The sequence below is a fragment of the Larimichthys crocea genome, chromosome XII, assembly GCF_000972845.2.
Source record: "Larimichthys crocea isolate SSNF chromosome XII, L_crocea_2.0, whole genome shotgun sequence".
Taxonomy (NCBI): domain Eukaryota; kingdom Metazoa; phylum Chordata; class Actinopteri; family Sciaenidae; genus Larimichthys; species Larimichthys crocea.
The window spans coordinates 25,251,767-25,271,332 of NC_040022.1; the positions used below are offsets into that span (position 1 = coordinate 25,251,767).

A 19,566-nucleotide genomic window follows, 5' to 3' on the forward strand; every position below is an offset into this window, starting at 1 on the left:
GGGAGGAGAAGAAAGTGGTCAAGTCGATATCTTTGATTTATTATTATAAATGGCTCATTATACACTAAGCTCCAAATGCCACTATTAAATTCATTTTACTTTTTAATTAATTGTGTAAATGCATTCTGTCTACTTTGCCTATAGGTTTCTATTATGAGCTTGTGATACAGTCTTGCTTTATTGCATAAAATTATCTCATTATATAGCTCATACATCTTTCCCCCTATACTTAGCTAAGGGGAAAATGTTCCATGTTTGTATGTGTCCTTTTCCAGTTTAACATGGTTTGAAACTGAGCTCAAAATCTGCCAGGCCATATTATTTATGGTGAAACTAAGAGCTGGGTCTCTCTCCTTCAGGACACATATGGTACATGCTGTACATACGGAGAGAACATGGGTTGTACTGCTGGTAAGAGACCCATCAGTGCTGCACTGAATTTCACAGATGGAGGTTGACTCTCATGTCCGGGTGTGGATGAGCGTGCTGTGCTGTGTGTAGGGACATCTTTGTGACTTCAGTGGTCCTCTGCTGCATCGGTTGTGATTTTAGCTTTTGTAATTCCTGTTTGGAGAAACTCTGGATAAAACATGGCACTAAAGAATGCCCTCTCTGCTTCAAAGCAAGCCTTGGACTTCCACGTAAATCATGTGGAGCACATGGAGAGAGACTGTTTCTCATATGTGCAGTTGATCTGGAACCTGTCTGCTCCATATGCCATAGATCAGGACTGCATATGAATCACGAGTGTACCCCATAACAGAGGCATTAAGGATTGTAAGGTAAGCTGAATAAAATTCATTCTATTCTTTCTAAAATGTTGAAGTATCAGAAAAGTGTCAGTCCAATAGGATACAGGGGACACACTTCATGTATCTGTAGGTTATGCGTGTAGGTTACTTAAACATGAGATGATTCTTAGAGAAGACAATGATTATTCCAAGGCAATGTTGGAAATTGCAATTAGACCTAGAAAACTGCACAACCTTATAATAAAAATGTGTCATGGAAAAGTTCAGTTTCACATAGAGCCCCTGCTCCTCCCCATGGGCTCTGTAGGATATGCACTGTGTACAATTTCAGCCTCCTAATTACGTCTGTTGGCCTCTGTATTAGATATCAGCATTCACTCCACACACCAACACACACACACACACACACACAACACACAACACCACACACACACCACACACACACACACACACCACGTGTAAACATGCAAACCCACAAACCCACATGGCAAAGCAATCAATCTGTCATTTGAATATAACTTAACAGTCAACTATGGCCTGGCTGTACTGTGTACATGTGTGTGTGTGTGTGTGTGTGTGTGTGTGAGGGAGGTGGGGCAGTGGTTCTGTTGACTGTTACTATCAATGGCTCTGATTGCCCCGGGCACTGTCACAGACACAAATCAAATTTTCACTTTGCCATCTCTACAGACCGATGGATGATGAAAATAAAACTTTTCACTCAGTACACTACACAGGATATAATCAAGATCGATGTTGGACTCTTATCGATGATGTTGACACAGTTATGTCTTGTCTGGGATATGTTAGAATGTTTTGGGGACTGCAATCAAATAAAATCAATTACCTAACTTAATATTCTATAATAAACCTAACCTATAATATCTAATGTCATGTCAAAATAATTTGCAAGGCCAGTGGCTCTTTTTTTTAAATATTATTTTTTTGGCCTTTAATGATAGGACAGCTGAAGAGACAGAAAGCGGGGCAGAGAGAGGGGGGATGACGCGCAGTAAGGGGCCGTCCGATGCGGGATTCGAAGACTGCAGCGAGGACTGTAGCCTCTGCACACGGGGGGCTGCAAAACCCACTGCACTAACCAACCGCCCCAAGACCAGTGGCTTAAAACTGATCATGAATCTTATTTATATATCATATCTAATTATATTTATTATATATTATACAAAAAATATGGAAGCAGTGATGACCTACATAGTGTTTTCTATTTTCTTCCTCTGTCTGTATACGCACTGGTCCTATTTTGGGTGCACAGCTGACTCTCACAACAAAATACTACATTAGACTGTACAAACAAGGTCATCTTACTGTGAAATACTTTTAAAATTAACAAATTAACCTAAGTCAATCATGCTACTCTGTGCACATCTTGTATTTGCCTTATAATCTCTGACAACTGTTTTGTGTTGTTTACCACAAGAGGAATTGACTTAGTGATATTTTAAAAATAACTATGTGTCAGTCCTAAAAAGCGGATGCCTTAAGCTAAACTTCACTGTGAACACTGTTACCATGTCAGCAGGAAGATATTTCTTTACCCACATAACTTCAGTCCAAATCTGTTACGCCTGTCTATTTATATCTTTGCCCCGAGTCTTATTTTGGAAATTTTTCTCTGTAAACTGTGACAGGTTATTTCAAACAGACATCCTAAATAACTAAAAGATGGATCATAGCATGGTTATAACTCTAGCCAATTTGTTTATTCTCAGGTGTCGTGTTTATTTGTGAATGCTGATGTGCTCAACACAGCACAGTGTTACCCAGGATGGCCTTTGGGGATCTGAGATATTCACAGTTATTCCTGAGGTTAATATGAGGTCCCTCACAGAGGCATGGGAGGGACCTCGGATCGTGCCTTGTCATCAAAGCCCTCTAAAGAAGAATGGCTGCCAGACACACTCATAGTGAGGATGACCTTTCCTGTCCAATTTGTGGACATATTCTTAGTCAGCCTGTGGTGCTCACTTGCAGACACAGATTCTGTAAAGCCTGTTTAAAAGACAGCTGGGAGACACAAGGCAGTGGGATTCACACTACTGTCCTTTATGCTGGTGCCAATACTCCATGGATCAAATAGTTGTGAGCCGTACGCTGGAGAGGTCCTGTGAATCCTTCAAGCTGGATAGAAGCAAGAATGACCCAGGGGCTTGTAAGGAGCTGGAGAAAAGCTTACATTGTTCTGTTTTGGAGGACTTGGAGCCCATCTGTGGTTTGTGGGAAAGCAGCTACACACTTTGGGCACAGGCTCTACCCCATTGGGGAAGGTGCTCATGACTGTAAGGTAGGCAAGTTACGGGGTTGGTGACCCCATTTTTAACACTGGTAGCAAATTTTCATTGTTTGAGCTGCATATCTTCGGGAATCTTGCATTACCAAAAATGTTTACCCCTGTTTTGCAAAAGTATTATACCTAGAGAATATGATGGTCATTGAAATACCTGTCACATTGTACCTAAGGTATTTAAAATTGATCAAAATGTGATGAGAATTCACTTAATTTGATCTTAACTGATCGGCCTTCCTGTTACAAATCTTGGGGATATCCTCATTCATGAATAGCAGAAGTGGTGTATGTACCTGGACATCATTTTAACTTTAGCTTGTAAACATTTTAAGTTGTAATAGTATTTTTCACTGTTTTTTATTTTATTTCCGTGCCTACCTTTGCGCTTCTCAAAGCCTGATATGCTGATATGTGTGAAGGTGTTTGGCAGGGTTCATTAACATTCTAATAATAGGTTTATATTTTTGGTTTGCTGTTGCTGTTGGAGTCCAGAGAGAACTGAAACATGACTCCCTCAAGGTTTCTGTGACGCTACATTCATTCTATCAGTTATTAATATGAAAATAATCTATTGGTTGCCATATTTTCTCCCTGTCTTAATTCTGACTTGCATGGGCTTAATTTTGCTGTTCCCAGGGCACTAGAAACTTTCCACTGTTATCCAAATGTGATGCTGCTGTATGTGCAGCTATGCATTTACAGGGGAATAGCTTTATGGGCAAGTATGTGGCAGCTGAAAGCCCCCCATTGTGTTGACTGCTTGACCACCTGCCAGACTGACCTTGTTGTGTGTTGATGTCATTGACTATAGGAGGAACTAAAGAATGCATTGGTGCCATTGAAAGAGAAGTTACCCTATACAAGAAGGCAAAAACGGTCTGTGAGGAAATGGCAGAACATGTCAAGGTACTGTGAGTTCCATCAGTACATCATGTTAATTTGAACATACCATAGAGTCATGGTGTGGTGGCAATGATTACCCTTCACTGTCTCTTTCCAGAACCAAGTTGAACATACTGAAACACAGATCAAAGAGGACTTTAAATCCCTGCACTGTTTCCTGAAAGAGCAGGAGGCTGCCAGACTTCTGCCTTAAAGGCTGAGAAGGATCAGAAAAATCTGACAATTAATCAGCAAATTGAGGACATGAGCAACGAATGACACTCTCTCCAACACCATCAGATTAGTGGAACAGGAGATGACCTCCCCAGATGTCCAATTCTTAAGGTCATAAGACTATTCCTTTAAACAATTTGAATGAATAATCTTAACCAGAGAGGGTCTTACATTCATATTAACATCACTTAGTAAAACTTGTCCTCTTCAACTTTGTTTTTAGAATTACAAAGAAACAATAAGAGGTAAGTATTAATTCTACATCTAAGATTCAGCTAAGCTTGATTTTAGGGTAATATGGTTCAGACACAGTTCTCAACAACTAACTACTGAAATTCTCTTTTCAGAACCTGGAGAAATACCCTTGATCCGAATTGATTTCTGATGTTCTAATTGATGTGGCCAAGCACCTGGGCTCTCTGAAATATAAAGTGTGGGAAAAGATGAAGAGGATAGTTAAATATAGTAAGTTCTTAAAACACATACCAGTCATGTTTTATTGGCCAACTCTTTTTCTGCCATTAGTAACTTCTACTTCCATTTTTCTTTCTCAAGATCCTGTAGTTCTAGATCCCAACACACAGCTAGCTGCTTCATCCTCTCAGAAGATCTCACAGTGGTGCAGAACTCTACTCCGATTTTCAAACTGCCGGACAACCCAGAGCGCTTTGAAATCAGTGCTGAGATGCTGGCCGCAGAGGGCTATACCACTGGACGCCACAGCTGGGACGTAGGGTGAAAGACAACACCTACTGGGTGGTAGGAGTAGCCAGTGAGTCCATCAACAGGAAGGGCAAACACGTGCTGACACCAGCAGAGGGTTCTGGTCTATAAGGTTTCGCAATGGGAACATAAGGCCTGCACAGCACCATGGGAGCCATTGACATGACAAAGCACCCAGATGTGATCAGATAGTTTTAGACATGGACCGAGCCAAGGTGACCTTTTATGACCCTAGGAGAGAACACCCCTCTACACCTTCACAGATGTCATCCACCCCAGCTTTCCCTACTTTTGCACTGCCTGCAAAGAGCATCCTCTGAAAATCCTACCCAACAGGATATCTTGTCAACAGACAACTAATTCCCGTTGTAGGCTATTACCAAAAACTCCAATGAAAGACATATAGGACTGCTAAAGCTTGAAATGGTTTGTTAATTTCTGTTTTGCAAGAGATGATTGTGGGGAACGACATTTCCAAGAAACCAAATGTATAAACGTACTTCTAAAGTTTTCTTTTTAATGAATGACATGAAACAAAGAAATGGTTTTAAATATTTAATTGCAGTTACAACAAAAATGTAGTCTGGGAATCTGTAATTGTAAATAACTTCATCATCTTGAACACACACACACACACACATTATGTGTATGTATACTACACAGATAAGATTTGTTACATTGAGTGACAGTCACTATGTGTGACTCAGTTTTGCATGACACAAAATCACTACTGTGATTTCCAAGAAAAGCATAAAAAAAGAAACAGATCTGCAGTTTCATATAGGCACATACGTAACAACTTTTGTGTATTTGCAAACCCGTGCCACTGTTGTTCGAGGTTCAAATATGACAGTAAGATTAGTTATCCATTGCATTAAAAAAAATGACTATGGTTAGTGTTTGATCTAGTTGCCACATGTACTGCATGCTGAAGTCTTGTCTTGCAGCCTCATCCAAGCGCACAGCAGTAACTTCATAACTCACACTCAATTATTGCTTAAACCTCACCGTTATTCTTGCAGCATATTCATAAATGGGTTGTAATGTGTGTGTGGAGGAGAAGAAAGTACCACATTAGTGTTGCTAATAATGACCTTTTCCTGTCTTGAGTTATATCCTGCATAACCTGCAGCCTTTTAGAAAATGGTCTAGTCGATATATTTGATTTATTATAAATAGGCTCATTATACACTAAGCTCCAAATGCCCACTATTAAATTCATTTTACCTTTTAATTAATTGTGTAAATGCATTCTGTCTACAGGTTTCTATTATGAGCTTGTGATACAGCCTTGTATGATGTCATTCTTTTACTTAATATTAAAGTCGCCTTTAATCTGTTTAAATGCTTCTTTAACATTAAAGTAGGCCATATAAACATGTTTTTTTTTAACTTAGTAAGAAGCCCCAATTGCAGTTACAATAACTGAAAAGTACACTTTTCCTATTTAAGGATGAAGAGACATATAAAGGATATAAACAAACACATAATTGATATAATATTACAAGATTACCTGCCCTCATATTAATAAAATTATATCAAGGCATGAAATTAGAAGAAATAACCAGTACCACTAAAGAGCTTTAATGCATAAAATTATTATATAGCTCATACATCTTTCCCCCTATACTTAGCTAAGGGGAAAATGTTCCATGTTTGTATGTGTCCTTTTCCAGTTTAACATGGTTTGAAACTGAGCTCAAAATCTGCCAGGCCATATTATTTATGGTGAAACTAGAGGAGCTGGGTCTCTCTCCTTCAGGACACATATGGTACATGCTGTACATACGGAGAGAACATGGGTTGTACTGCCTGGTAGAGACCCATCAGTGCTGCACTGAATTTCACAGATGGAGGTTGACATCTCATGTCAGGGTGTGGATGAGACGTGCTGTGCTGTGTGTAGGGACATCTTTGTGACTTCAGTGGTCCTCTGCTGCATCGGTTGTGATTTTAGCTTTTGTAATTCCTGTTTGGAGAAACTCTGGATAAAACATGGCACTAAAGAATGCCCTCTCTGCTTCAAAGCAAGCCTTGGACTTCCACGTAAATCATGTGGAGCACATGGAGAGAGACTGTTTCTCATATGTGCAGTTGATCTGGAACCTGTCTGCTCCATATGCCATAGATCAGGACTGCATATGAATCACAGAGTGTACCCCATAACAGAGGCATTCAAGGATTGTAAGGTAAGCTGAATAAAAATTCATTCTATTCTTTCTAAAATGTTGAAGTATCAGAAAAGTGTCAGTCCAAATATGGATACAGGGGACACACTTCATGTTTCTGTAGATTATGCGTGTAGGTTACTTAAACATGAAGAATGATCTTTAGAGAAGACAATGATTATTCCAAGGCAAATGTTGGAAATTGCAAATTAGACCTAGAAAACCTGCACAGCCCTATAATGAAAATGTGTCATGGAAAAGTTCAGTTTCACATAGAGCCCCTGCTCCTCCCCATGGGCTCTGTAGGGTGTGCACTGTGTAAAATTTCAGCCTCCTAATTACGTCTGTTGGCCTCTGTATTAGATATCAGCATTCACTCACACACACACACACACACACACACACACACACACACACACAGTGTAAACATGCAAACCCACAAACCCACATGGCAAAGCAATCAATCTGTCATTTGAATATAACTTAACAGTCAACTATGGCCTGGCTGTACTGTGTACATGTGTGCGTGTGTGTGTGAGGGAGGTAGGGCAGTGGTTCTGTTGACTGTTACTGTCAATGGCTCTGATTGCCCCGGGCACTGTCACAGACACAAATCAAATTTTCACTTTGCCATCTCCACAAGACCGATGGATGAATGAAAATAAAACTTTTCACTCAGTACACTACACAGGATATAATCAAGATCGATGTTGGACTCTTTATCGATGATGTTGACACAGTTATGTCTTGTCTGGGATATGTTAGAATGTTTTAGGGGACTGCAATCAAATAAAAATCAATTATACCTAACTTTATTATTCTAAATAATAACCTAACCTAATAATATCTAATGTCATGTCAAAATACAAGATAAAGCCTTCAGTAGCTAATGTATGTCACCATTATCTATAAACACACACACACACTAATAATTTGCAAGACCAGTGGCTTTTTTAAATATTATTTTTTTGGCCTTTAATGATAGGACAGCTGAAGATAGACAGAAGGCAGGGGGCAGAGAGAGGGGGGATGACACGCAGTAAGGGGCCGTCCGATGCGGGATTCGAGGACTGCAGCGAGGACTGTAGCCTCTGCACACGGGGCGGCTGCACAACCCACTGCACTACCAACCGCCCCAAGACCAGTGGCTTAAAACTGATCATGAATCTAATTTATATATCATCTAAATTATATCTATTATATATTATACAAAAATATGGAAGCAGTGATGACCTACATAGTGTTTTCTATTTTCTTTCTCTGTCTGTATACGCACTGGTCCTATTTTGGGTGCACAGCTGACTATTACAACAAAATACTACATTAGACTGTACAAACAAGGTCATCTTACTGTGAAATACTTTTAAAAATTAACAAATTAACCTTCAAGTCAATCATGCTACTCTGTGCACATCTTGTATTTGCCCTTATAATCTCTGACAACTGTTTTGTGTTGTTTACCACAAGAGGAATTGACTTAGTGATATTTTAAAAATAACTCTGTGTCAGTCTTAAAAAGCGGATGCCTTAAAGCTAAACTTCACTGTGAACACTGTTACCATGATCAGCAGGAAGATATTTCTTTACCCACATAACTTCAGTCCAAATTTGTTACGCCTGTCTATTTATATCTTTGCCCCGAGTCTTATTTTGGAAATTATTTCTCTGTAAACTGTGACAGGTTATTTCAACAGACATCCTAAATAACTAAAAGAGGTGATCATAGCATGGTTATAACTCTAGCCAATTTGTTTTATTCTCAGGTGTCGTGTTTATTTGTGAATGCATGATGTGCTCAACACAGCACAGTGTTACCCAGGATGAGCCTTTGGGGGATCTACGGTATTCACAGTTATTGCTGAGGTTAATATGAGGTCGCCTCGCAGAGGCATGGGAGGGACCTCGGATCGTGCCTTGTCATCAAAGCCCTCTAAAGAAGAATGGCTGCCAGACACACTCATAGTGAGGATGACCTTTCCTGTCCAATTTGTGGACATATTCTTAGTCAGCCTGTGGTGCTCACTTGCAGACACAGATTCTGTAAAGCCTGTTTAAAAGACAGCTGGGAGACACAAGGCAGTGGGGATTCACACTACTGTCCTTTATGCTGGTGCCAATACTCCATGGATCAAATAGTTGTGAGCCGTACGCTGGAGAGGTCCTGTGAATCCTTCAAGCTGGATAGAAGCAAGAATGACCCAGGGGCTTGTAAGGAGCATGGAGAAAAGCTTACATTGTTCTGTTTGGAGGACTTGGAGCCCATCTGTGGTTTGTGTGGGAAGGCAGCTACACACTTTGGGCACAGGCTCTACCCCATTGGGGAAGGTGCTCATGACTGTAAGGTAGGCAAGTTACAGGGTTGGTGACCCCAGTTTTAACACTGGTAGCACATTTTCGTTGTTTGAGCTGCATATCTTCGGGAAATCTTGCATTACCAAAAATGTTTACTCCTGTTTTGCAAAAGATAATTATACCTTGAGAATATGATGGTTATTGAAATACCTGTCACATTGTACCTAAGGTTATTTAAAATTGATCAAAATGTGATGAGAATTCACTTAATTTGATCTTAACTGATTGGCCTTCCTGTTACGAATCTTGGAGGATATCCATCATTCATGAATAGCAGAAGTGGTGCTATGTACCTGGACATTATTTTAACTTTTAGCTTGTACACATTTTAAGTTGTAATAGTATTTTTCACTGTTTTTTTATTTTATTTCCGTGCCTACCTTTGCGCTTCTCAAAGCCTGATATGCTGATATGTGTGAAGGTGTTTGGCAGGGTTCATTAACATTCTAATAATAGGTTTATATTTTTGGTTTGCTGTTGCTGTTGGAGTCCAGAGAGAACTGAAACATGACTCCCTCAAGGTTTCTGTGACGCTACATTCAATCTATCAGTCTATTAATATGAAAATAATCTATTGGTTGCCATATTTTCTCCCTGTCTTAATTCTGACTTGCATGGGCTTAATTTTGCTGTTCCCAGGGCACTAGAAACTTTTCCACTGTTATCCAAATGTGATGCTGCTGTATGTGCAGCTTTGCATTTACAGGGGAATAGCTTTATGGGCAAGTATGTGGCAGCTGAAAGCCCCCCATTGTGTTGACTGCTTGACCACCTGCCAGACTGACCTTGTTGTGTGTTGATGTCATTGACTATAGGAGGAACTAAAGAATGCGTTGCTGCCATTGAAAGAGAAGTTGCACCTATACAAGAAGGCAAAAACGGTCTGTGAGGAAATGGCAGAACATGTCAAGGTACTGTGAGTTCCATCAGTACATTATGTTAATTTGAACATACCAGAGAGTCATGGTGTAGTGGCAATGATTACCCTTCAATCATGTCTCTTTCCAGAACCAAGTTGAACATACTGAAACACAGATCAAAGAGGACTTTAAATCCCTGCACTGTTTCCTGAAAGAGCAGGAGGCTGCCAGACTTTCTGCCTTAAAGGCTGAGAAGGATCAGAAAAATCTGACAATTAATCAGCAAATTGAGGACATGAGCAACGAAATGACATCTCTCTCCAACACCATCAGATTAGTGGAACAGGAGATGACCTCCCCAGATGTCCAATTTCTTAAGGTACATAAGACTATTCCTTTAAACAATTTGAATGAATAATCTTAACCAGCGAGGGTCTTACATTCATATTAACATCATTTAGTAAAACTTGTCCTCTTCAACTTTGTTTTTAGAATTACAAAGAAACAATAAAGAGGTAAGTATTAATTCTACATCTAAGATTCAGCTAAGCTTGATTTTAGGGTAATATGGTTCAGACACAGTTCTCAACAACTAACTACTGAAATATCTTTTCAGAACCTGGAGAAATACCCTTGATCCAGAATTGATTTCTGATGTTCTAATTGATGTGGCCAAGCACCTGGGCTCTCTGAAATATAAAGTGTGGGAAAAGATGAAGAGGATAGTTAAATATAGTAAGTTCTTCAAAAACATACCAGTCATCTTTGAGCAACTCTTTTTCTGCCATTAGTAACTTCTACTTCATTTTTCTTTCTCAAGATCCTGTAGTTCTAGATCCCAACACAGCAGCCAGCTGCTTCATCCTCTCAGAAGATCTCACAGTGGTGCAGAACTCAACCCAGATTTTCAAACTGCCGGACAACCCAGAGCGCTTTGACATCAGTGCTGAGATGCTGGCCGCAGAGGGCTATACCACTGGACGCCACAGCTGGGACGTAGAGGTGAAAGACAACACCTACTGGGTGGTAGGAGTAGCCAGTGAGTCCATCAACAGGAAGGGCAAACACGTGCTGACACCAGCAGAGGGATTCTGGTCTATAAGGTTTCGCAATGGAGAACATAAGGCCTGCACAGCACCATGGGAGCCATTGAACATGACAAAGCACCCAGATGTGATCAGAATAGTTTTAGACATGGACCGAGCCAAGGTGACCTTTTATGACCCTAGAGAGAGAACACCCCTCTACACCTTCACAGATGTCATCACACCCAGAGCTTTTCCCTACTTTTGCACTGCCTGCAAAGAGCATCCTCTGAAAATCCTACCCAACAGGATAATCTTGTCAACAGACAACTAATTCACGTTGTAGGCATATTACCAAAAACTCCAATGAAAGACATATAGGACTGCTAAAGCTTGAAATGGTTTGTTAATTTTCTGTTTTGCAAGAGATGATTGTGGGGAACGACATTTCCAAGAAACCAAATGTATAACGTACTTCTAAAGTTTTCTTTTTAATGAATGACATGAAACAAAGAAATGGTTTTAAATATTTAATTGCAGTTACAACAAAAATGTAGTCTGGGAAATCTGTAATTGTAAATAACTTCATCATCTTGAACACACACACACACACACATTATGTGTATGTATTACTACACAGATAAGATTTGTTACATTAAGTGACAGTCACTATGTGTGACTCAGTTTTGCATGACACAAAATCACTACTGTGATTTCCAAGAAAAGCATAAAAAAAGAAACAGATCTGCAGTTTCATATAAGGCACATACAGTAACAACTTTTGTGTATTTGCAAACCCGTGCCACTGTTGTTCAGAGGTTCAAATATGACAAGTAAGATTAGTTATCCATTGCATTAAAAAAATGACTATGGTTAGTGTTTGATCTAGTTGCCACATGTACTGCATGCTGAAGTCTTGTCTTGCAGCCTCATCCAAAGCACACAGCAGTAACTTCATAACTTCACACTCAATTATTGCTTAAACCTACACCGTTATTCTTGCAGCATATTTCATAAATGGGTGTATACCCTGTAACAGAGTTTGATGTAATGCTACCCTTTTCTGTCCTTACCACTTTATTGTAACATGTATCCTATTTCAAATGGGTTGTGGGAAATACCCACTGTATGTGCGGTAATGCTCAACAGCTTATTGAGGTGTTCATTTACTAATTAAAAAGCAGTTATTAAAAAGTAAATAAATCCCCTTCGTTTACCTCCTGGTCTGTTAATCATACAGTGTTAGAACATCATCAGTAACAATACTCTGCCTATGTAAATAGTCATCTCAATTCTGTTCCCTGAAAGGTTAAAATCCAGCCAAAGGTTAAAATCCACCATGCCAGTGGTGCACCAAGACTGACTGATCCAAACACCAGCATGTGCATAAGTTATCTTCTCTCAACAGCATCTGTTAAACTGAGCCACCAACACTGCCCTGCTATGGCCTCTGTGTCATAGAGACATTCTTCCCTCCGCTATAGCATTGTAAAGCTCCTCCTCTATAGCCTCATAACGTGCAGCTCTAGTGTTCAAAAAGTAGATCTGGTCAGTGGTAACACGTGGGTCGTATCCCTCCCTTTGCAGCCTGGTTTTCTGGATTTTAAATGTACCTACACAGGAATGTGAGATAAACACAACAGATGATCACTTACTGATATTAAATCGTTAAGGATAGCAATAATTTTATGAACTCAGGAGGGACATTACGACAGTTTACCTGTGGTGTCTACATGTGGGGAGATACGCAGGAACACAGGGCGAGCATATGGAGGAAGAGCTTGCTGGATTTTCAGCAAGAAATCACTGCAGTCAAAACTTCCTGTAGAGTCTGCAATGGCAGCCATACCTGCCTTACCTTCAACACCTGTTATGACACATGGAGATAAATGCTTTTCAAGTAGCGAGTACAGTCAAAAGCAATTTGCATTAGAGAAATAACAATCCTGGTTCCAATGTGACAATGAAAGCAGTAAGTATACAGAGTTAACCATCACCTGGCACTGTCACACCATACACAGCTACGTCAGTCTGACCCAGAAGATTGCTGAGTATGCCCTCCACCTCTGTGGTGGAGACATTTTCTCCTCTCCAACGAAATGTGTCTCCGCCACGGTCACGGAAGTACATGTAGCCCAGGTCATCCATCACCAGCACATCACCTTAAGTAGACAAGTGCCACATTGTTAATTTTGTTGTACAAGGTGCAATGACAATAAAGGGCTTCTATTCTGTTCTATAATCAAATTTCCCCCTACCGAGCACTGATAAAAGGAAGTTTGGCAATTGGACATTGCCTTTATTTTTCAGAGTTTCAACTTTCAGGAGTTTTAGGAGTTATATAAAAAAAAAAGGTTGTTCCCACTTAAACATCAAAAGAACCAAGGATTTTTCAAGAACTTCCCAGGCCCAATTTCCCTAAAATCCAAGGACTCAACACAGAATAGTTTGAGAAATGGATCATGGTCAATTACAAATACAGACTTTACATAAGCTCCCAGACAACAATTTAAGAGAGAGACTTGAATGTGTTAATGATCTTAAATTTCTGTTATTCCACAAAATATATAAATTCAAGCATTTTCAATAACCCATGTTTATTTTTAAAAACTGGCAAGGCTTCGATTTTTCAAGATTTCAGTGACTTGTGGGAACCTTCATCTTCGTCTTAAAAAGACTCATTACACATTTTGAAATAATGAACACTGTGTTGAGTGTTATGATACAATATAATACGAATAATTTGCAAGAACAGATTTATCTGACTAAATCATGTCTTTTGCGCACTCAAGGTAATCAGGTTTTTGCAATTCAAGTCGTCATATGTATTTAGAGAAATAAAAAGGATTGGAACCTGATATATATGCAGAATCATTCTTCTTAAAAACGTTCTGAGCTATCTTCTTCCGTGTAGCATCCTGGTTAGCATAGCCATCAAAACGCCGTAATGGGTCCTGCTGGTTGATACGACCCACCAAAAGCCCTGGCTCCCCTGCAAGACATGGAGGAGTCTAATAAGAATGCTTTCGAAAGAACAACACCATCAACAACCATGTGCTACATCTAGCAAAGTCATTGTTGTAAAATTAGTAGGGCTGTCAATCGATTAAAAAAAATTTATTAATCGCAAAAATTTCTGTAATTAATCGCGATTAATCTATCAATAAATGTATCAATAAATTAAATGCATTTTTCTGAGACTGAAGCTTATAATGAATATTTATTTATGTAAAATGATCAAATTAATGTAGAATAAACTCAGATAAAGTATATGAAATTCATTCATGTTATTGGCTTAAGGTGCACATATGCACAGTGCAAACAGAAAAAGCCAGAATGAGGAAAAAGTACTGAGGAGTGCCACACTCCTGTAATGTAGACTGGGTGTTTTGCTTTGAGGTGATATGTTAAAGTCGTGTTACTTCTGTGGAATTTAAATTCGGCTTTGCAAACTGTGCAAATTGCCTTGTTTTTGTCCAACGAGCCGTCGGGCAACTTTTTAAAATGAAATGTTCCCCCTAAAAGTCCGTCCTTATCCATCTTTACACCACAGACTCTCCTTTAGTTAGGATAGATCATAGACATATATACACAGACGCCTCACTGAGCAGGTTGGTCCGTTGCTGCGATACGTTAACGTGTCCGCCATATTGGATGTGGCAGATCTGCCCGTAAACTAAAACAAGCAGGGCCGGTTTTAGCTATGGGCAATGTGGGCGACCGCCCAGGGCGCAGTCTCCGTGAGGGCTTTAAGTTAATGCCTCTTATACACCCATTCACACACACACTAATATATCTGGGAAACAAAGCTCTACTTTGCCACATCCAAAATGGCGGCTGCCACCGGAAGTAAACAAAACCGCGTTAATTTTTTTTAACGCGTTAATTCTGACAGCACTAAAAATTTGTATTTATTACCAGGGCGGCAAGGCACACAGAGGCCCTGGCTGTTGCGAACCAGTTCCATGCTGTCCTCGTCCACCCTGACCAGACGGATTGGGTACACGTTGGGGAGAATGCGACTGTTAAATCCACAGGCTCCAACCTAAGTAGGACAGAATAGGTTAAAATCTGATCCAATTCACATTTTGTTAGTGAAAACAAAAATTGAGCTGTTATTGTTACTCACCTTTCCATCCATGTTCGCAATGCTACAGTTGCACTCTGTTGCTCCGTAGAACTCGCCAATCTGTGCCACCCCAAAACGTTTTGTGAAGGACTCCCACACACTGGGACGCAACCCATTTCCCACTGCTAGCCGAACTTTGTGGCCTTTTTCTGATGGATGCACTGGCTGTGACAGGAGGTAGCGGCAGATTTCCCCAATATACTGCACCACCTACAACCGGAAAGTAGTGTTGTTATTGTGGCAGTACTTGTTCAAAATCAATGTTTTATAGTTATTGATTTTAGAAAATATGGACCGTCTCAACATTTTCCATGCATTAACTCTTACAGTGCAGTTGTGCTTAATGCAATCATCCCAGAAGCGGCTGGCAGAGAATTTCTTTTTCACTACCACAGTGAGTCCATGGATCAGACACTGACCAATTCCCATGATATTACCTGGCAAGAAGAGACAGCAAACACAACAGGTTATGCAAAATCTAAAATGGAAAAATATACCCATCAAAAGCTGGAGGCATGCATCACATACCTGCTGAGTGATAGAGAGGCAGGCAGTCATAGATGATGTCATCAGGACGCATGCGAAAGGCAAAATACCCAAAAGCAGCAATTCTGTAGTAACTATTGTGGGAACACAGGAGAGATAGTCTATTATCAGCTCTGCAGCAACTGTAACAAGTCTGGAAAGCGGTTCTTTATTTTGAGTAACGTACCGACTGTGCACCACAATGGCAGCCTTGGGCAGTCCTGTGGTGCCAGAGGTGTAAATGTAAAATAGTCGGTCTGCAGGAGAGAATAGAGCATTATAATTACACACTGCAAGATTAAAATCAGTACAGGTGTCTTCACAGCATTTCAGCAAATACTGGAATATCATCAGTGAACCCAAAGAATACCAGAACACATATTTTAATTGTTTTCATTCAGCTGCATGTTTTTCTCGAGAAAAACAGACCTTAAGTTTGTTATCTGGTGTATGTCTCGGGCTCACACCTTTAATACTGTATACAGTATACATTAATTCATCTAAGACAGATTTACCATTGTTCTGGAACATGCTTTGTTATTCAGACAGAATAATTTCAACATCTGTCTTGAATTCAAAATTCTCAAAAGTTCCAAAACCAAAAATCAGCCTCGTCACGCTTGAGTCATGTAATAACCGAGAAGCAATCCCAGTTCAGAAACTGGACAGCAGACTAGAATTACTATGGGACATGGTAAAATAAATATAAATAAAATGTGCAAGATATTAATCAAAATGAGGTAGACCAAATGATGTTGAAATGAAGATGAAAACTCGCTAACAGACACAGAGTCAGTGTTGAATTCAGTAAGCGATAGAGATACTCACCATTCATGCCTTTGGAGTGAACACAAGGGGAAGGGGGATGTTTAGATGCAGCAGCTAAAAATGGGTCCAGAGGTTGAGCACTCAGTCTGGCCAGATGTTCTGCACTGAGGTCTCCTGTACAGAACCGTACCATGGACTTGCTCAAGGAAGAGCTGACCTCCAACATGGCTGACATTCAGTGCGGGGAACAAGAAGAAGACAGGAAAAAAAGGACACCAGTCAGGACAATTCATGGGAAATTAAATATATCCTGTAATTTAATTTAATTATCTTTTTAAATAAACTAATTATAACATGATTTCTGAAGTATAAAACTGAAAAACGACACCATTAAAAGAAAAGCAAAGAAACCAAATGGACCGTTGTTCAAATAATGAAAACATTTAGCAAACCTGATTACACACACACACAATTAGGACATAACGGAAACCACAAAGACAAAAGAGTGTTTGTACGAACAGAGTCAACTGTAAAAAGAGAAATGGCACAGAAGCAGTTGACAGGCAATGTGATCTCTGGCAGCATGTCCTGAACACATGACATGTTGGAGACACAGTCATTATCACAGATTATGTCCCACACAAGTGCTCATATGATGTCACACACAAAACGTTAATCAATCATGACATTTGTTAGAGGTTGCTGAGTATTTCAGGACTTTTGCCTGCAATTACAGCACAATGATCAGCCTTTTTATATAAATTGCAGAATGTGAGCAAGACATTCTTTTATGTACTCCTCCAATGATACAGCATTAGAGGCTAAATGCTGACTTCTTGATCTGCTTTGACTACTTTGTCTAACACATCCTTACCATCAGCAAGCTCGGCTCCGAACACAATAGCCCGTGACCCCGACACCCCGATACAGTGCAACAGGGAATCATGGCGGAGGTTGAAGTTGATAAGTGCAGCTTCCACCCCAACCTTGGCGAAGCCCAGCCAAAGTGCAACCTGTAACGGCCTGCTTTCCATGAAGAGGGCCACCACATCCCCTGAGACCCATCCCTGATCTCTCGCCCAGTGAGCCACTGCGTTAGACAGCTCGTCCAGCTGTGTGAAGGTCCACGTTTCCCCTGTGGCCTCATAGATCAGTGCTGGTTTATTCGGATGGCGTTTTACTGTCTGGGCGAATATGGAAGGAATATTACTTCCATTGCGCATGTAGCGCCACAGAGCCAGCTTCACTCTCAACAGCACATACAGGCCACTGGTGAGGAGGAAGACAAGGAGAAATTAATAACACAGATCCACAAGCATGCTCATAACTATATTTGGACATATTTGATTTACTTGAGGTCTCTCTTGGCGGTAAGTGCTGCAATGTAGAAGTATTTCCAGGTTCTTGTGCCCAGATACACTCCAAGGCCTGCTGCTAGACTCCAGGACCAGGACACCCCGAAGAGACGCAGCAGTCCCATGGATCCCAAAGAGGCTGAGACACTCGCTGCATTGTGCATTCTTGTCATGGAGGAAAATGGAGAAAAGTGGCTTTTTATGACAGACTACATGGGTTTTATTCAGGAAGTTGAGTGCCACAGTACAGAATGGCACAGACTAGTACATACAAGAAACTTCCTTTTGCATGAGCAAGGATAAAGTTAGGATTAAAAAGTCGCTCACATCATAAACAAACATCACCCAAGGTCACATAACAATCATCCTCACAGGCCTGCATGCATTTCACACAACTTACCTACGAGTCAATAGACTGAAGCGATGTCACCTTTCACCCGATAACCCCGCCGGGTCGGCAAAACTTGTCACGTTACTTTCGCGCAAACTACAAATGATTCAAACCTTCCTCCGGATATTGAGAGCGTCGATTATATATGTCCTGTTATGTAACCTGGCGCTTTTTTTAAAAAGGAAACCCGTAGTTTTAAAGTGTTGGACAGTTTCAGCCTGTTCGGCAGCGAGGTTGTTGTTGAGTATGCTAGTAAATAAATTACATTCAAACCATGTCTCCAAATGCGTCAAACGTACGCGAGCGGGTCCCGGGAGCTGACGTCTGTGAGGGAGAGTTCATAACTTGTGCCCGACATTTAAAAAAGTGAGCGAAATCTGAATGAGAGCAGGGAAACGGGGACTGAAACTGTCTATTTTCTGTACTCCATATTGAATAGAGTCGTTGCTAAAGAAGCACCGCCCGCCTTTGGGTGTGCGCTTTCTCCAGCGGCTCAGCCATTGGTTGAAATCGACGCATGTTAAACTTTTACAGTTTTTCTATTGGACAATACTAACGCCACCCAATTTCCCGACCACCAGATTTGCAGGTGGCCGCTATTGATAGTAGCACTGACACAGACTACTAACTAAACGCTGTGAAATGTTGAGAAAGTCTGTCTCCATCCCATATTCACCCTGCTGCTCTTGGCTTGCTGAATAAGGCCTGTTGAAAATTACACAACGTTTTTTTTTTTATATTCTTACACATGAAAGACATCATTTATTTCAGTCCAAGTCCAAAAGCATCATGGTTATTGCAGACTAAAAAAGCCTCCCTGCTTAAGCTGTCACTGTGGGTCTCTGTGTGTGCACACTCTGAAAAGTAGTGTCCTCCTCATTAAGATGTAAACCCAGAGGTCCCAGATCTGATTCCAGGAGGCCATACGTAACACCAGAAGAATAAATCCATCTTTCTCCCTGGTTAAGTTTCTGTGACTTTGGTTGAACTGCATCACAAGAATGTGGATTCATAATGATGAGGTGTAGTTATTACTGTGTCCTCATCTTCAGTGTCATCTACAAGGAATTACAGGCAACGTTAAACTACTCTAAAAC

General features: G+C 40.4%; 2 protein-coding genes and 1 long non-coding RNA gene across 6 annotated transcripts; 2 read left to right on the top strand and 1 right to left on the bottom strand.

Moving 5' to 3' along the window:
- The first annotated feature begins 2,985 nt into the window (after window positions 1–2,985).
- LOC113747121 (uncharacterized) lies at window positions 2,986–4,144 on the top strand. Its single transcript, XR_003463359.1, has 3 exons — window positions 2,986–3,054; window positions 3,869–3,963; window positions 4,058–4,144. It is a non-coding gene; the product is annotated as an uncharacterized LOC113747121 (long non-coding RNA).
- Window positions 4,145–7,032: 2,888 nt separating this feature from the next.
- trim35-13 (tripartite motif containing 35-13) lies at window positions 7,033–12,037 on the top strand. Of its 2 annotated transcripts, none has more exons than XM_027285542.1 (6): window positions 7,033–7,085; window positions 10,232–10,327; window positions 10,425–10,655; window positions 10,769–10,791; window positions 10,893–11,011; window positions 11,097–12,037. In XM_027285542.1, exons 1-6 carry the CDS (start codon window positions 7,038–7,040, stop codon window positions 11,633–11,635), a joined length of 1,056 nt encoding a protein of 351 aa, XP_027141343.1. In that variant the 5' UTR covers window positions 7,033–7,037; the 3' UTR covers window positions 11,636–12,037. The 2 variants fall into 2 exon arrangements, with proteins under 2 accessions (XP_027141343.1, XP_010728738.3); XM_010730436.3 differs by lacking the exon at window positions 7,033–7,085 and adding an exon at window positions 8,862–9,406.
- Window positions 11,819–18,947, bottom strand: slc27a1a (solute carrier family 27 member 1a). Of its 3 annotated transcripts, none has more exons than XM_019264979.2 (14): window positions 18,735–18,947; window positions 18,479–18,631; window positions 18,076–18,243; window positions 17,598–17,992; window positions 16,784–16,951; window positions 16,143–16,212; window positions 15,959–16,050; window positions 15,758–15,867; window positions 15,431–15,640; window positions 15,220–15,346; window positions 14,156–14,293; window positions 13,299–13,463; window positions 13,022–13,168; window positions 11,819–12,914 (listed from the first exon to the last, which is right to left on the bottom strand). In XM_019264979.2, the coding sequence occupies exons 3-14, from the start codon at window positions 18,240–18,242 to the stop codon at window positions 12,757–12,759; spliced, it is 1,947 nt and encodes a 648-aa protein (XP_019120524.1). In that variant the 5' UTR covers window position 18,243; window positions 18,479–18,631; window positions 18,735–18,947; the 3' UTR covers window positions 11,819–12,756. The 3 variants fall into 3 exon arrangements, with proteins under 3 accessions (XP_019120524.1, XP_027141342.1, XP_010728681.2); XM_027285541.1 differs by having other exon boundaries at window positions 18,479–18,637; XM_010730379.3 differs by having other exon boundaries at window positions 18,479–18,947.
- Window positions 18,948–19,566: the final 619 nt, after the last annotated feature.